The sequence below is a fragment of the Corvus brachyrhynchos genome, unplaced genomic scaffold (genome assembly GCF_000691975.1).
Source record: "Corvus brachyrhynchos isolate BGI_N302 unplaced genomic scaffold, ASM69197v1 scaffold162, whole genome shotgun sequence".
Lineage (NCBI taxonomy): Eukaryota > Metazoa > Chordata > Aves > Passeriformes > Corvidae > Corvus > Corvus brachyrhynchos.
Genome location: NW_008236696.1, coordinates 5298080 through 5316704, shown reverse-complemented (window position 1 = coordinate 5316704; position 18625 = coordinate 5298080). Strand labels below are relative to the sequence as shown.

The 18625-nt window shown below is 39.9% G+C and overlaps 1 protein-coding gene across 6 annotated transcripts in view; it reads right to left on the bottom strand.

Moving 5' to 3' along the window:
- The window catches only part of ABCC5 (ATP binding cassette subfamily C member 5), a 68254-nt gene extending 50372 nt beyond the window's left edge, over window positions 1-17882 (bottom strand). For 4 of the 6 annotated variants that reach the window (XR_001859586.1, XM_017726986.1, XM_017726988.1 and 1 more), the window contains exons 1-4: window positions 17707-17882; window positions 3577-3737; window positions 3176-3331; window positions 2327-2474 (exon numbers count right to left, since the gene is read on the bottom strand). Coding sequence is in view for 5 of the 6 variants with exons in the window: in XM_017726986.1 (XP_017582475.1) it covers window positions 2327-2474; window positions 3176-3331; window positions 3577-3737; window positions 17707-17835 (594 nt within the window). In the remaining variant the exon portion in view is untranslated. The remainder of the gene's footprint in view (window positions 1-2326; window positions 2475-3175; window positions 3332-3576; window positions 3738-17706) is intronic. The other 2 variants (XM_017726987.1, XM_017726989.1) reach the window with 2 other exon arrangements.
- Between the last annotated feature and the right edge of the window lie 743 nt (window positions 17883-18625).

The window sequence follows — 18625 nt, the reverse complement described above, 5'->3', positions numbered from 1 at the left end:
AATGCCTCATCCTGACGCAGAAAAAAGCCATGCTGAAAATGCTGAAGAACAGCTTCTGTCACTGGTCCCACTGCAGAGCCGGCGTCCCTGCTGCAGCCAGCGCGCCACAGCACGGGGTAGGCTGCAGCTGGAGCCAACTGGGAAACTGGAAAACTTACCTCCTGCAGCTTACCACTCCCCCCTCCAGTAACTGACCAAACTGTCAAGCTGTGCTCCACTAAGATAGCTAGTTTCCCCATCTCCCAAATGGGAAGAAAGCTCTGAACAGTTGCAAACAGGTACCTTGTTCAGACCTGGAGTTAAACTGATTACGTTTAGCAATCAAAAAACTTCTTTGCTCCTCAACCAGAACTTGGAAGTTTTGGTCGCTGATCAAATAGCAGCAAGTATTTATTGGAGATAAATAGTGTATCACCTGTACTAGTACATTCTGATGGTTATTACAAGGCAGTCTGACACGTGCAGCTGACTCACCAGGTTATAGGTTTAGATTCTGTGCCAGATGCAAAATTTATCAAAATAAAAAAAGAGGAAGACCCTTGAAGGATCTGATACAAAAAAAAAAAAACAAACCAAACCAAAGAAGAGTCCACACAGGAAGTCTTGAACAACTCCTTTCCAATTATAACCATCACAATGCTGAGTAGCAAAGCCACAGCCATTTGCTGGCATTTCAAGATCATAGACGTTCCATTAAAATTTTTGAATTTTAATACAGTGTTTAACTCCACTTTTATAATTTTCCCCCAACACATGAGGTCAAGTCAAGTGCTTTTCCTGATCTCGCTTTTCACCTTCAGGTGACTGAAAAGGTGTAACAATACAAGAAAGCACTGATACTTTTGAGGAGACAGCATAGGCATATCCCTGAGGCATGCCACTTTTAAAAACAGGGAGGAGGGATGGTAAAGACTTATTTTCATGCCAAATGGTAGAATCAAAGTGAATTGTGCCTTATTCAGAGAAATGAATAAGGTTGTCTGTAAATGGGCAACTGTCTATAGCTAACTTTAAGTTACCCATATTGAGCATCAATTGCAGCAGTAGCCCCAACCTAATCAAGCTGGTTTGTTTTCTCCTTTCCCCTCTTACACTCTCTCATTCAGCAGTTTGACTGAGACAATTTGAGAACATTACACTACAGAAATTAGGGGTAACCCTGCTGCAAGTTCTTTTTGCTAAAGATAAAAGCAGCTCCTCAAGCCCTGTAGTGAAACAATGACAGAAGCTCTTCTTGGGAAAAGCTAGTGCTGTTAAAACCTTAATCATTATTTATTATTAATTACCAAAGTATGTTTGTATATTTTATAATAGAGACAACTATAAAATATTACAAAGAAAACAATATCACAGAAACATTTATTGTTATTCATATTACATGAAACAAGGCAAACTTTAAGAAGACTTAAAAAACAGAACATCATTTTGATACGACATTTAAAAGCAGGAAAACATTTTAAAAAGACATTTCACCTAACAGTGTACCCAAATGTACTTACCCAAGAAATGAACCTCCAGCTTACCAGCACACTGAAACGTGTACTACTAGCAGTAATACTGCTCCTACTCCTCAAGGGAAATGTGTAGAGAATAAATTTAGTCAAAATTTCAACTTCACATCTGCACAGCATGTGCAACAAACAGGTGACAAAAAATGGTGTGAATGTCAAGTCCCATGTTGTTATCTTCAATACGACCCTTAGCAACAAACAGCAGCCGCTCCTAGAGGCAACAACGTTTCCTACACTTCTACATGAAACCTGTCTGGCCATTCTCTGTAGGATCAGTAAAGACTATGCCCACAGACTTCTTGAGACCTGCTCACATTAGTTTTTAAGCAGTGCTCTCATAGAATTGTTTTGGTCCACTTCTTGAAGACTGTTATTAATGCCAATAATTTAAGATTAGAGTTTTATCAGACTGAATTTTATTCCAAGATAAATTTACAGAATTTCAAAGAGAAAAACAATTAGAAGACCTGCACATAAGAATCTTACAAAAAAAGGAAGTTATGCAGTTAAGCTTATGCAGTTAGGGAAGAACTTTAAACTATACTCAAAACCAAAGAGAAAAACCGAGAAGTCCATTTCCTCCAGGATACCTAAACTCCCCCTCCCTTCTCCAAGAACTTGCCTGGGTATTCAGCAACTGATCCATCAGCTGTAGGAATCCTATCCTGGATTATTGAATCACTCTGGAATTTTGCCCCAAAATTTCTAGCTAGTCAAAACATTTAAGTGATTCTGCAATGAAACCTTGAGATTTTACAGTTGGCCATGAGATGGAGCCCTCTGGGGTTGTTAAAAAAAGGATGGATATTACTTACTGGTCCACTGAAACCCGCGAGCTGCGTGATCATCAGACACACTATGGAAAGGATGAGCCTGGTACGGCAGAAAATCCACACAACCCTCCGGAGAGAAGCATCATCAGGCCCACTTTCTTTCAGTTCTTCCTGCCACAATCTCTCCAGCCTAATAAAAACAGAAGACTCCTGTCATAAATTTTTCACCACGAGAGAAGGTACAGTCTGACAGGTACTTCTTTGTTAAAACTCTAAGTGCTGCCTAGCTCAGAACAACAGACAATAATATTAAGAGAAATAAATACATTCTAGTACATTCTGTGAGGTGAAGAGAAATATCTGTGTAGTGTTACTTCCATAGGACAGAGGGATAAAATACACAATGCTTTCTCTTTGCCTGGAGTCTCTTCGGTAATCTTAGTATATTGACTTGTCACAGCCTTTCTTGGCTGAACTGACTGAAGAAATTCTCATTATCCATGGAAGGTTAGCCTGATCAGAAGATCTGATGCACATTCAAATCACTTTGTTACTGACAGTATTACTTCTTATTATCTTAGCACAAGACTTTTTCCACTGTAGCCTTGAGAAAAAATTGTTTTAACAAAAAACAGATTAAAGTCATGTAAAATCAGAAGAATTGCAAGACACTCCTGAAGATATAATCCTCTTTCACTGGAATCAGCAAGGCTACAGAAACTGTGGTGCATGAGAAAGTCGTCTCTGAAAGATGAAAGTGAATTCCACCATTCTGAGAAAGGCTAAACAAAATATCAATGCTGCTTTTCTAGGGCAACACTATACCATTGCCTCCAAACTAATATATCATAAATGGAAACAAGAAAACAATGAGGAACTAGATGTCTTTACCTTCTACAATTGACATCTGAAGACTCATGCCTTGATAAAGACCATACATCATCCATAAACAATTCCCCTTTCTTGTATGCTCTGTGGGCCAAAGGAGTGAGCCAGGAGAAGGTCATGGAGGAGAAAAGCCCAGCATTATCAACAGGGTGCTGGTGTCTAAAAGAATTAAGAAAAAAAAAAAATCACAAATAAAATGAAAGAGGAAATGTAAATCTTCAAGAAAAACAAAGCCTCCTCTCATTGAAAGCACTCAGAGTACCAAATGGTCCATGCCAGCCACACTTGCTAAACAAATTCTGATGTTTCCAGTACCAGTCAGCAGACCTACATCTGTGATTCTGCTTTGTGACTGGTTTGAAAAGCAAATGCTGTATCAGTTCTGTGGTAGCCTAAAGACGTACTTGGAAGTGGTCCGTATGGGTTTCAGTGCATTCAGACCATGGTGGTATTTGCCCTTGTGGTGCTCTTCATCCAGCATTCTCAGCTGGGAATGCACAGAGGTGTCCAGTGGCAGGCCCTCTGCCCGAGCTGCTGCTTCCAAGGCATCCTGGCATTCAATCTGCTTTTATAAGAAAGACAACAGATTCAGACTTCAAAACTACATTTGAAGTCCATGACTCCCAACTCCAGCAATTTTGCACCTCTTTCTTCTGCAAATTATTGTGCAACAACCACAATCATTTCAATGTCTTAGACCACAGGCTTCATCCTGGCAGCAAAGCCATGGAAGGCACAGGTTCTAGATCTGCATTAGACTGCTGCATTGGTAAAACATGAATTAGTACCAGTATTGTGTCTGTGCATTCAAAGCATAAATGGATAGACCAGATTCATCCTGCCACAGGAAATACAATAGAGAAAAATTACAACATTAAGTACCTACGACACCAGTTCAGGAAATCAATGACTGGCTTATGCAGTGAAATGAAGACATATTTTCTTGATGAATTTACACCCTCTTAGGATAATTTAGATATTCTTATCCACAGAAAATACAGAGTATTTTCAGAATTCTACTGAAGTCCCTTCTTCAAAAACACTTTAGATTAGATAAAAGAACCCAAATATGCACTAAGCAGAATTGTACTTCCTTTTATCATGTTTCCTGTTTTTTCTCTTTTTCCCTAATCTAAACGGAACAAAGATGACAATTTTCTCTGCTCCCAGGCACAGCTTCTCAATGGCTCAGCAACTTTAATAACAACCACTTACTTAAAAGGCAAACCTTATCTCGGGGAGGGTTTCCACAGCCCCAGTGAAAGGCAGACTTAAAAGCTAATCCAAGAGGAGAAACAGCAATGATACAGGATAGTCAAAACGTTGCAGAGTTCAAACAAATCTTTTGATGAACAGCCAGATGTCACAAAACTACATAAGGAGATGAACCTGTTATCTGTACTGGCTGAGGGCCCTCAACCAGTTCTGCTAACTTAATGTGTCATTTATTGCAGAACCATGTTACCTGCTTGTATTCTAATTTATTGCAGTAGAACTAATTTTTTTTAAAAAGTAATTTCTGAGGTAAAAATCTTCCAGAACGTCTTACAAAGATACTATGATTCTACTTTATTAGTTGCCTTATCAGAGCCAAATTACCTTATTTCCTTGAAAAGAAGCAACTATAATGCATTGTAGCCTCCTAAAAACATAGGATCTGCAAACACTAAATGCAAGCACTTGGTTCCTGACTTCCACATCATGCAATTTTTGTTGGAAATGCCACCATTTATCATAGGTTTTGCCTGTACCATGTTAATATGTAATAGTATAGCACACTAAGACACTGTTTCCACCCATGTGAAGAATGAGAACAGGAAACTGATAATGTCATAAATCTGTCCCTTATTTACTTAACTGAAGAACTTAAATAGTGCCTAAGCGTGTAGTCAACAATCCATGGTTCTATCTCTAAATGCATATTTCCTAAGCTATCACTTAAAGCTATGGTAACAAAAGATAGCCAAATAACAAGAAAACAAAAGAACATTAAAACCTTATGACACATAGAGTGACTCAAAATTACACAAAACTTGAAGTCTGAATTAAAATACTTCTCACTCAATTTATATTAAATTACTGACTCACTGAGGCAACACTGCCTTTCTAAGTCTATCCAAATCAGCATTAATAAGGGATCTGCCACAAATATTCCAAAGGAGTCAGTAGTGGGGAAGAGTTCTGCGCCACTGCTTTTCTGGATACAGCAGAGGAATAACTGGTTTGTTGTGTTACCCTCGTAAGAGGCCCTGGGCAGATCTGCCCAAGCATCTTGCTGCTGATGACACATTTGTTTCTAAGCAATGCCACAAGCTAGTTGCAGAAATATTGTTTTTCAGAGCACACAAAAGTGCCTATAAGTAAAAAAAAAAAAAAAAAAGAAAAAAAAAAAAGGTCTTTCAAACCAGAAAACACTATGTTTATGAGCATAAAAGTAGGTTTTCACCACTTAGAAACAATACCTTTTTAATAAGTAAGTACAATTGCAAGGTTTTTAGGCAGTCCAAAGATAATGTTCATAAACAATCACTCTGAAAAATAATTAAACTCTCCAGAGCTGCTCAAGAGAATTCTCTCAGCAAAGGTGTAAAAGCTGCATTGATAAAGACTAGGGCACTGCCTCTGAAAGGCCTTTATAATGTCTTGCCATAGAGGCAAATACAAGCACAAACCCCTAGTCGACAGCATTGCTCATCTCCATCTTGGCAAGATTGTCAAAATCCCTCATGTAAGACTATCAAGAAACAAATGCCTCACACCATTGTATAAATGAGATTTAAGAACAACTTTACAGTTCTGCACAGCTCTTTGAAGATTAGAAAATCTTCAAAGCAGAGTTTATCGGGAAGAAGTGAGGCTCCTAAGCTGTTCTACAATGCACTTCAGGAACAAAAGACTGAAGTAAAAAAACCAAACAACCCCAACACTGTTAATTTAGGTTTCTGATTAGGTTTCCTGATTGCCTGCATGTGTACAGTTTTCTTGGAAACCAATGCCTTGAGTCATTACTAATGTGCTACAACAGGCTCCAGCTCTGCTATTGAAATAAATGTCTAATAAACTTAAAAAACAAATGAAAATACACTTTTTCTAATTCATCAACTTATTAATATGCTAATACAAGCAATGAACTGAGTGATACAACATGGTATTGGTAACTCCAAGGAAATGCTCGCAGAAACAAAACAAGCCTAAATCAAGCATTGTGAACCGGAGGAGGAAGACACATTCAGACATTTCTTGAGAAACAGCAGATGACTACTCAGCATCAACAAAAGGTCAAAAAGAAAAAAAAAAAAGAAGAATTGTTACAAAAGACACAAAGGATAAAGCAGAAAACATTACCACGCCACTTAAAAAACCCTAGGGTTTTTTTTCTGTCCCTTGTCACTTCAGTTCAAAAAGGGTATTAAACTTAGTTTCCTTGAGCAATGATAACAGTAGGGCTTGGAATAGCATAAACCTAAGATTTTTCAGCTGGATAGAAAAAAGGAATAAAGGTACAGGTATTTGAGAAGTCCATAAAATCTGAAGAAAGAGAATTAGAGAGTGACCACCAACTGTTCTTACAACAAAAGAACAAGGCACACTTAAATTTAGAATTCTCTATCACAGGATACTATAAAGTTCAAATACATAAATGGACTAAACATTGGAGAATTAAACTCACATGGGTTAAGCATATCATGGCTTACTAAACATATGACAGAGGGCAAGAACAACCATTGATGCAGCATCTTATTAATAGCTGGTGGATGCCATATAAATTTTCTGCAGCCATAGGCATCTCCTAACAGAGCATAATAGTTCTGCACTCCACATGCCATGAAGCTCTGACACACCTGAGTACAAGTTGATACAATTCAATATATGACTATAAGAATTAACAGAATAAGAAAACAGTTAAAACTTTTAATCTTGGGAGCAATCCCCAAGAGTAGGGAGAGTACCAAGGAAGTATCACTGCACACATGATCTTCCTTCATGGGTGGGTCACAGAGGGGCAGAGAAAGAAAAGCACAGCTGGTGCTGCTACCACAGAGCACAGAGTACACCTGCTCCATCTGACTTTCTACAGCTTAGGAAAACAACAAAACCCTACCAGCACCTGTTAGCATGATTTCCTGGTCAAAAAATTGGTCATAGCAATGGTAAGCACATAAGGTAATGAGAGAGTCAGAAAGATTTCATGGTTGGCTCAAGACATATGACAGAAAGCCTGAGTGAGGTGAAGAAAATGAGTGCTTTAGGGGCAAGGGGAAACTATTTGCTCATTAAGTTAGAGACAGCCATACCAAACCCACAATCCGAGGTCATGAAAATGCAGGAAATTTACAAGCCAGGCTACAGAGCTGTCATATACATATGATGTCAGAAGTTCTGTAGGAAGCAAGAAAGGCATGAGGGACCTTACTCAGAAAGGCAAGCAAACTCAAATATGTGAGCTTGCACACTTCTGAAAGCCTGCTAAGCAGGCAACATGAGCATCTGAGGATGTGGAACAGGTAAAGAGAAAGGAGGGAGCTGTCATGTAGGTGGGAAGGAAAAAGCCACCCAGGGAGATTCTAGCCTTTCACACAGTCCTATTACAATTTCCTACTTAAGAGAAGGTAGCAAATTATTGGTTTGACAGCTGTAACATCATACAACTGCAAAACCAGACAAGACCAGAGGCAAAGCAAAACAGATTTTTCCATCCCTTACTCATCTTGCAGAGAAGAATTTGATGTGTGCATACAACCCAAACCCCAGCCACCAAATAGCTATTGTCCCTTCTTCCATAAGGCAGAACATCTTCCAGGGCTCAGATCCCAGCAGGGAAGAAGCTGCATCTCTTCTGGTCCTACCAGGCAACTGACAGGAAACTAGAACAGACCTATAACTGCATTTTTACTAATCCTTGCAGCTGACATAGAATACAAAAGCTACTGTGGTTGACTTATTATTACATAAAGTTAAAACTGTTTAAGTAGTAAAGGTCTCTGAGCTGGCAACACTGCAGAACAGGAACTCCCACCTCTTGCATTTAGCAGGCAGAGCTCAGCAGGCCTCCTCATCCCTTTATTAAAGTTCCCAGCAAGGAGAGGCAAATGGGAAACCTACAGACCAGCACAACAGAGCTCAAAACTAGGTGGGCATGTGATGAGAAAGAATTATATGATCACCAGTTCTGCTCAGTGCTTAATGTATTCTCCATATTGTGACTCCAGGATGAAGAGCAATTTAAAAATACCTAAGACTTCATTAAAAGATTGGTGTTGCAAAACAAGATTAGTTATTAGTTTGTATGGGCAGGTGAAGGGAAGAAAAGAATCAACTGTTCCATTTAGCTTAAGCACATCTACAATAAAACAGGAGTCTAGGAAAAGATTCTCTGAAGTTGTAATTACATTCTTATTCCCAGAAATTCCTCTGAGTCCAAGTATAATCCCACTGGAAAGCAGTAAGGGGTATATACAATGCTTTTGCAGGTAGCACAGGCAACCCCTAAAGCACTGTTGTCCAGACTGCAAGTCACCAAACCCAGGAGCATCTGAAAATTAAATAGGTTTGCAGGTCCAAACATTGTCAAGTCTGCAGTTGCTTGGTGAAGCAGCAAGTGCACTATGAACTTTATAGCCTACTAAGACAATTCTCTTCTCCTTTCACTGGATTTGATGCAATACACAATCTATAAAAATATTAGCAAGGGGATTTGCAGCATTAGGCTCCCAGCTTTCTCTGTAGCTAGGATACTTTGTAATACCCTGCCTGATTAAAACATGAGCCTATTTAAGACTAGTTTGGTGTATCATCCACCCATACCAGCTGTCTCCCTGACACCGAGGCAGCAAGGAACAGGCACTGGGCTAGAACAGAGACAGTGGGTGTGAGGAAGGAGGCATTGATCCTTTAGGCACCTGCACACATTGATCACAAAGTACAGACAGCACAGCTGAATTCACACAGCACCAAGGTTAGACCATCAGATAGTGTCAGATGCCTAGAAACTATGGTTACAACTTCCAGAACTGCTGAAAAGAACCAGGTCAAGAAGCCAGAGCCTCCATTTTCTTCAACCTCCTGAAAAGGGGAGTATAAAAGAAACCTCATGTCTCTGCTGCCTTCCCAGCTTATCCTACACTGAAGAACAGCTCTTCACAGCACCAAACACATACCCAAATGCAGGAATAAGTACAGCTGTGCCACATTTCTCTTAAGAGATACAAATTAACTGTTCAGAAACTCTGATTTACCACAACAGTTCAGAGATGGAAAAGCTTGAAGTCCAGCTATTCACTCTAGCAGAGTTACATGTGACTTGATTACACAAGATCTGCCATTACTTTTCTGAGCCAGGATTAGCAGAAGTTGTACTAACACTGGCGTGATAGTTTCAAAGCTAGCCTGAGTTTATGTATCCTCAGATTAAAACAGAAGTCTCCCAGTAATGCTTGGTACTGATATCAAGGCTCTGTAGCCAAACAAGGTCAGAGTATGCACATCTGATGAGCCTGAGTATTTTAGTCACATATATTGAGCACTTTCACTTGAGGCACAGAAAGTCCTTGGTGAGTACAGGTGTATCAGCTTCTTACAGGAATATTTCTGATTTTACCTTGCCCTTGAATTTTGGCCAGCATCAGCACTGAGGTGAGATGTTCTCAACTCTTTCCTAGCAAAACCACTTATTCCTGCAATCCAAGACATACAGTTGAGCATGAAGTGTTTATTTTAGGATTTTGCAACTTTAGCTGCTATCAATGCATCTGATAAGCAGCTGCACACGTGCTTAAGCTTGTGGTATCCATGAATCCCTGTTTTGTTTTACATTCAAACCAGTATTCATGATCTTGTAAGCAAAGGTCCTAGGAGCCATTCAGTGTACATTGATCATCCAGCACTGGAGCTACATAGCTCATGCACAGTGCCAGCAGACTCCAGACTGTGGAACTGGAAATAACCAGCTTTAGAATTAGCACCCTACACATCTCTGACTACAAATATGAGAAACCAACTCCTCACTAAGCAAATCAACCTAGCACAGCACAGGCTGAGAATTTGGCTCCTGCCTTGCTCAGGTAAACTCTGCTCTCCTGAACCACCCTGACAACCTGCTGTATGTTAGGGGTGTTCTTCAGTAACAACCTTTACTCAGGCCATACTTAAGCCAGGTCACTGTAGAAGCTACACAGGTGAATTTTGTACAACATTTGGAGCATCCAGGGAGGCTTTGAACTTAAAACTTCTATTGAGTGGAATCACCAACGAGTGACAGCAGAAGCCTTGACACTGCAGCATTTATCAAGCCTAATACAACAATCTTGTACTGAGTTCACCTTCCTGTACACACACATGCTTCCGAAAGCAAGGGGCACCTTGCTCAAATGGCAAACAGTAATCTAGGAAGCTCAAACTAAACACCTCAGGGCTCTAAACACGTTGACTTTGAAATTCATTAACCTTCATCCTCAAAAACAACTGAAACACAGATTTTGTTTGTGGAACAGCTTGCTTGCAGTATGTGATTCAGAGCACAACTAACTATCCCTTATCACTAGGATACAAATTTTCAAAAACTAATTACCATCTCAGTGTCCCAAGGCATCATAACTCCTTGCATATATATGAGTTTTAAGTTGCTTCAAGCTAAGTTCACCAGTAGTTTGGGATAGGTGCAGTAAATATTTCTGGCAACTCTTAGAGCTGTACACTGAGTTTCTGAAACAGCCATAGGGCAGAATGTCTCCAGCACTAATATAGAACACTACAATGGAAAAGACACTGCCAGATTTCCTTCACTGATAGCTAATCTACTCCTTACACACTTTTGGTCATGAGCAGGCTGATTTAGAAATCTGCTCTGAACAAAGGAACAGCAACCAATAGTAGTCAAAGACAATACCAGCAAGTGGTCAGAGCTGAGGTTTTATAATGTGGCTAAGATTTAGAAAATGGCTGTGCATTAAGGAAGGCAGTCAAGTTCCAAAGGAAGCTGTAAATTATCCAGAATATCAATGTTCCTCTAGAAAACATCTCTGCCCAACCACAGATTTCACCTTTTTGTTCCTCCTATTAAGTGGAAGGCTTCTCTGATACCATAAACCCCCCTCCAAGTTTCAGATAAACTTTTGGTACAACTGGCTGTGGATATGCTCCTTTCTCAGATGGTGATGCGTACATATCTTGGAGGACAAGGTAGAGATACCCTTTCTTCAGTGTAGTTAGAGGGTCATCCTAAAGCATACACTAATAAACAATTCTAGGATCTTCTATCAAGTGATTCTTGACAGAATCACTTGATTCTCTGTGGTTACTCTGTCAGTGAGTGCTTTATTAGCAGAAGTTCAATGGTAAAACAACTTAAAAGAACATGATTGTAACCAATATATTCAGTTCTTTGGGGATATCATGGAATTAATGCATCTTTAGAAAGTACCATGAATGTTACTGCACCTAGTCTAATTGTGTTCAAAGTTTTCAAAGATAATAGAACTGCTGTAAAAAACAAATTTTAAAATTTTGCTTTCATTTGACTTGAAAAAGTTAAAAAGTAAGTGTTTACTTGGTTATGAAAATATGCAATCATCTGGAAAAATGCAGATACATCCAGCAGCTTCAGCTACAAATAAGTTTATATTCAAGCTGTCTAGAACTGCTCTAAGCACGGCGTGCAAAGGCAGCAGTACCCAGGCTCACACTCACACCCCTATTTTTAACCCGTTGTTCAGTTGACTCAGATACTTCAAATGCTTCAGAGAGGTTGAGGCAGAATTGATCTATTTAAATACTCAGTGATAAATCACTTCAAAGCTAGCAGTGCTTGAAGGATTTACATCAACTCCAGCAAGTTCTGATTACATTCCCTGCTGTCTTGGGCAAAAGATGTCAGAGACAAACCTGAAAAACAAGACAGCAAGGTAAGGACAGGAATATTAGTAGGGCTTCCAACAGCTAAAGTTAGCAACACATTTCCTGCATGTTTGAAGCAATCTCTACAGTTCCCCTATCTGGTGCCTTGAAATGCAGCAATTTGCACTTGAGATTTACCACAGATGCAGTCATTATCCTTCAGCAGCAAGAAATTAATCCTAAACAGTACATTCCAGCCAGAACCAACTACAGCTTGGAGCACAATTTGTAAATAAGTACTGTAGCATCATTAACATAGGAACTCAAATTCAGAAGCTCTGTGTATCATAGAAGCAGCTTGTTCTCATACCCTCCTCCACTGTAAATGTAATGGGATAGGGAAGCAAACTTCATTGCCTGCTATTCCATCAAATAAACACGAAAACCTACATTTGAGAAGAGCCTATTCCAAAAGCATTTCAAGAACAAATTATTTCTCTTCCTCATCTATTATTTTATAGCATATTTCATGGACACAGTGGGGTCTGTCCTCCCCAGGACACACTGCTTCCATGAGAAAAACTACATACAATTACTTCAGCTGCAAGTTGAAGGGCACAGGCACATTCTGAGAACAGAAAGTTCTAAAGGTGTTAAGTACAAATCAATATTTCAAAACATCCCTTAATTATTACTCACTGGTCACATAACAGCTTTTACTACTCACTATAGTGCTAGGCAGCAAGTGCACCTACAAGTTCTCCAGCAGAGGCATGTCCCCACATACAATAAGCCCAATTAGTACAGTACTATGCAGTGGGAACATGTAGTTAAGACCCTGTTTTGTAAGCTACATTAAGGTCTCCAAAGACTTAAAAATCAATTGTTATCAGAACACATTGCAGACGCTTATTCATGAGGTGAATATATGTATTCGCAAGCTGAATAATTTTTTTTTAAATTTCAGTCCCAAAGTGCCCGTTTCAGAGGTCCATATTTCTATAGCAACATTCCCATTAAGCACCAGGAAATGCTGGATTAGACCTACTTATATTGCAGAATTATTTCAATTATGATTCCAGGAAGCCTATTTGAAAAGCTCATGTCTTTCAAAGATGTGATCTTTCAAGCTGTGACCAAGCACCATTTAAGCATCCAAGGAAAGAATTGCAAGTTCTTTTTTGCTATTGTCATGAACACACTTTACAGCATCCTTTCAGTAGGAAATAAACACGAGAATGGAGGTTTCAGGACAGAAAATGGAAAGCTGAATATAACCTTTATGCAATGCTAAGAAGAGAGACATACAAGAAAGCTCTGGGACCTTGGCTCATTAGTAAAACATGTCTTTCACCTATAAAGATCATGGTCAGAAAAATCAACTAGATTTTTCTGCTTCAAATTAAGAAGGATACAGAAAAAGCAGCAATATAGGCAACCAAATCCCCCAATGAGTCATATTATTGATCAGCCAAATGTCCTTGTAGCCCTGCCAGAAGTGGCCATCACCACTGGCCCTTGACTACTGTCCCCAGAGCACACAGGATTCTTCTACCTCACCCTATAAGGCACCTGTGCAATATGTTAGCAAGAAGTCTACCTCATGCAGTGAAAGTCTGCTGCAAAACAGTCCCAAACCTGCATTCCACAAAGATCTGAAGTTAGTGGTGAAATAACAACCTACATCTCCTTGCAGCTTACTCCTGGCAATACAGATCATGCTTACAGCTTAGTCATTTTCTGGTCAACCTAGTTCAAATCCTGAGCCAGATTTTCTACAAGAAATTTGAGAGTCACATCTCTATTGATGGTACACTGGACTCCATTGTCCAAATGACAGTTCCACTTCAGCTTATCCCTCTGAACTGCTGTAGGACTGTGGTCTTACCCTCATCACATCAGCCCTCCACTGTGCTCTGCCACCAGCTGAGCCAACTCAGTTTAGGCATCTAACCCAATCCAGGTTCCATAGAAGATACAGTAGCAAAGGACAGAGTCCCTTCTCTTCCCTTGAAACACCATTTACTTTACTGCTTCTCCCCGTTTCTTACGGGCAGAGGGGAAGTGCTCAACAAAACAAAGCTCAGCCTTATGAAAGGGAAGTCTTTGCTCTTCCCTAAGCCAAGTACGCTGCTGAAACCAGAGCTTGTTTCAACTACAAAGGGGAAAACTTGGTACACAAACATGAATGCCTAACTTAGATAAGATGCTATAAATACAGCTCCTTTTACTTAACCATAGTATTCTGCAAGTAAGCAGGATTTAACCTCACTGACATGTAGCAACAAATTCAGAGCTGTCTGTGTCTGTGGACTGTATACACCTGAGATGCAAGACTAGCAAAACAAAAATGGTACCAATGTCTGAGCTAGAAATTAACTACAACCTTGGCATACTAAACAAGATAACTACCAAGTAAAGTGGGCAACCTATCAGAACCAGAAGATTCCACTAGCAAGACAAGTTAAGTTCATTCTTCTACTCAGAGAACAAACCAGATAAAGTCCAAGGTATGAACTTGGGTAAGCCCTTTTCTTACATCAGTCATCACAAGTCCACAGAACCCCTGTTTTGCAATCAATTATCTGCATGTACTACCCTGTAGTCATAGGCAGCATATCAAATGGTAGTGGGAGAAAGGTAAAAAAGACCAGCAATAGAGCTAAGCTGACCTGAAGCTCAGAGTTAGAGATTTTCATGCCAGGCTGTACAGACATGCAGGACTCGACTTACTTTCAGTCTCCATAAAAGAAAAAAAAAAAAGCCACAACAACAACAAAACCCACCCAAATATGCTGGTTTCATTATTTCATTTAATTAAAAATTTACAGGTAAGATAAGAATTTTTTCCTCTAAAAGTTAAACCCTGATTAGATGATGCAGACCAAAAGGGAGAGATAACATGCAATGATTACTGCTGAACTCCACTGCCACTGGTCAGGAAACAGAGCTGCCTGCCAATGGCATCACTGTTGTCACCAGTAATTTGACAGAGCAGATTTGCTACCGGACAGGGTAGGGTCGGTGGCAAGCCCATGACATCAACATAATAAAGGCCGTTAAAAATCCGCACCATGACTCCAGAGGGCTCTTGGCTCTGCATCAGTGCCTGCTCTAATGCAATCAGACACTACCTCGCTCGAACACGTCAGCAGCACTGTGCTGAGTCATAGAGCCTGTGGGGACACTGGAGCTGCAGGGCCTGCGAGCGCTCGCTGCATTCAGCCTGCTGCAGAGCTGGGATCTCCAATCCCAAAGCACAGCAGTGCAGCACTGGGAACCCCTCAAACCCAGTGAAACAAGGTAAGCCTTCAGCTCAAATACAGAGCATCTCAGCAGCTACTACAATGCAGCAAAGATTAAGCCTTTTTACAAGTCTTCACAATTCCTCCATACAAATACAGCAAGTTCCCCTATTTCCAACCCTCTCACACCAGTGCTGTCACAGGCAATCTATGTGGAATGACCAGCAACACATCTGCAAGGAACTCATCGTTACAAAAATCACACAGAAGCACTATTAACTTTGTTTGTCTTCAGAAAAATCTACAGTGTGTGTATATATATATATATATATATATTTATATCAGTCCTTGGAGTATGACTAGCAAAACAAAAATGGTACCAATGTCTGAGCTAGAAATTAACTACAACCTTGGCATACTAAACAAGATAACTACCAAGTAAAGTGGGCAACCTATCAGAACCAGAAGATTCCACTAGCAAGACAAGTTAAGTTCATTCTTCTACTCAGAGAACAAACCAGATAAAGTCCAAGGTATGAACTTGGGTAAGCCCTTTTCTTACATCAGTCATCACAAGTCCACAGAACCCCTGTTTTGCAATCAATTATCTGCATGTACTACCCTGTAGTCATAGGCAGCATATCAAATGGTAGTGGGAGAAAGGTAAAAAAGACCAGCAATAGAGCTAAGCTGACCTGAAGCTCAGAGTTAGAGATTTTCATGCCAGGCTGTACAGACATGCAGGACTCGACTTACTTTCAGTCTCCATAAAAAAAAAAAAAAAAAGCCACAACAACAACAAAACCCACCCAAATATGCTGGTTTCATTATTTCATTTAATTAAAAATTTACAGGTAAGATAAGAATTTTTTCCTCTAAAAGTTAAACCCTGATTAGATGATGCAGACCAAAAGGGAGAGATAACATGCAATGATTACTGCTGAACTCCACTGCCACTGGTCAGGAAACAGAGCTGCCTGCCAATGGCATCACTGTTGTCACCAGTAATTTGACAGAGCAGATTTGCTACTGGACAGGGTAGGGTCGGTGGCAAGCCCATGACATCAACATAATAAAGGCCGTTAAAAATCCGCACCATGACTCCAGAGGGCTCTTGGCTCTGCATCAGTGCCTGCTCTAATGCAATCAGACACTAACTCGCTCGAACACGTCAGCAGCACTGTGCTGAGTCATAGAGCCTGTGGGGACACTGGAGCTGCAGGGCCTGCGAGCGCTCGCTGCATTCAGCCTGCTGCAGAGCTGGGATCTCCAATCCCAAAGCACAGCAGTGCAGCACTGGGAACCCCTCAAACCCAGTGAAACAAGGTAAGCCTTCAGCTCAAATACAGAGCATCTCAGCAGCTACTACAATGCAGCAAAGATTAAGCCTTTTTACAAGTCTTCACAATTCCTCCATACAAATACAGCAAGTTCCCCTATTTCCAACCCTCTCACACCAGTGCTGTCACAGGCAATCTATGTGGAATGACCAGCAACACATCTGCAAGGAACTCATCGTTACAAAAATCACACAGAAGCACTATTAACTTTGTTTGTCTTCAGAAAAATCTACAGTGTGTGTATATATATATATATATATATATTTATATCAGTCCTTGGAGTATTTCAAAAAAGGTCAAGAACATAAGGATATGCAAGAAAATATTAGCTGCTCTGAATACTAGCACTGGAATATCTTTAACCTTCCTCAGCTGGCAGGGCTTATTGGTTTCCAACCATATCTTTCACCAGTGTGGGTGTTTCCATTCCTCTGAGCCTTTTTATCCCTGTACCACTTGATAGTATATGCACTCTTCCCAGTGAAAACAAGCTCTAAAAGTTAGAAGCTCAAAACAATGACAGGCTAACTCTAAGCCAGTGATTATTTCAAGACCCAGCTCTCAAAATAAACTAGGATTATGATGGTACCTCACCATGTTAAATACACAGATGTTCAAGAAAGTGTTCAATAATAATTACTTCCATCTGAGGGGAAAAGTAAAAAAGTCATGCTAGTCAAGCTAGACATCTGCTTTAGAAAATTAATCCTTGAAACAACCACAGCATGATTAAGAGTTTTTTCAGCTGCCAACACTGAATGGTGTATGATTTATGCTCAGTTCTTCACTGTTCTTTGTTGAAATGATTCTCTAAAACACAAAGGTTTAAAACATTTCCTTGATTCACATCAATATCTGAATGCTAGAAAAAAAGTATGTTTTGTTCAAATGTTACTGAAAAGCCACATTTAAAAGTGAAAAATGCTTAATAGGTGCTCAGACCTGTTATCAAAACAGCTACAGCACCCCTTGGAATGACCTCTTCCACACAATAGGCAATATTCATTATTGACCTTCAATGCAGCAAATCTATATACAGCTGGCACAGCAAGAAGGCTGCTGCATGCAATTTAATAAGCATAAAGACTGCAAAACAAACAATGAAAAAGAAACTGACCTTTAGTTTAGAATGCTGAAAATTAGACTCTTCCTGCTCTTCATGCTGCACCGAGTCAGCTCTCTCCCTCACACTTCTATACCCAGGACTGGGTATAATGTACTCTTTTCCTATGTCGATGTCTTTCATCTTCTGTAAACGCCAGGGTTTACACGTGTATTTTCACTGCAAGTATCTGAAAAATAATTAAATTCCCCTTCATTATGTGCTGTGCCCAATACACCAGTTACTTTTAGTCATCTATTTTTAAAGTTTATTTTTGAAATCAAAATCAGTAAGCAACTGTAAGAGTTATATTACAACAGGACTGTAATAACATAATTTTCGAAGTCCACACAAGACTAACTTCTCATGAACTAGTTTAAACATACCCTGAGGTAATCAAATAGTACAATGGTCCTCAATGCACTAGAGCGCTGTCATACTTCCTCCCTTAGATCTCTGAAACACAATTATGCAATCTGACAGATTAAAGTAATAGATACAGCATTTAGCTGAAAGCCAGAGAAACTTGACTGGGAAGATCAAACCCCAAAATCTTTTGTTAAGAGTCTGAAATTGCATATATCCAATAATTTATGGGTACAAGTTTTGCAAAACCAATCTCTCGATAAAATTAGTCAGTACAAACACTCCAGAGAAAACTTCATCCCTTCTCTATAGCACTGCTCACTTACTCCATATGCTTGAGCTATCTTTAAGTACAGCCATGCACAGGAATGAGTCACGCCTTCAGTGCTGCAGGTTTCCACTCAGTCTATCAAACTGCACTGAAAGGTCAGAAGGAGAACCAGAGTACCGAAGACAAAATCGCTCCCCACTGCGAGACTGTTTTATAACTTCGCTTTATTGCATTCTGCCACCCGCCTTCAACTAAGGCGATGGGAGACGCCTGGTTGCACTACGCTGGTCAGACTGC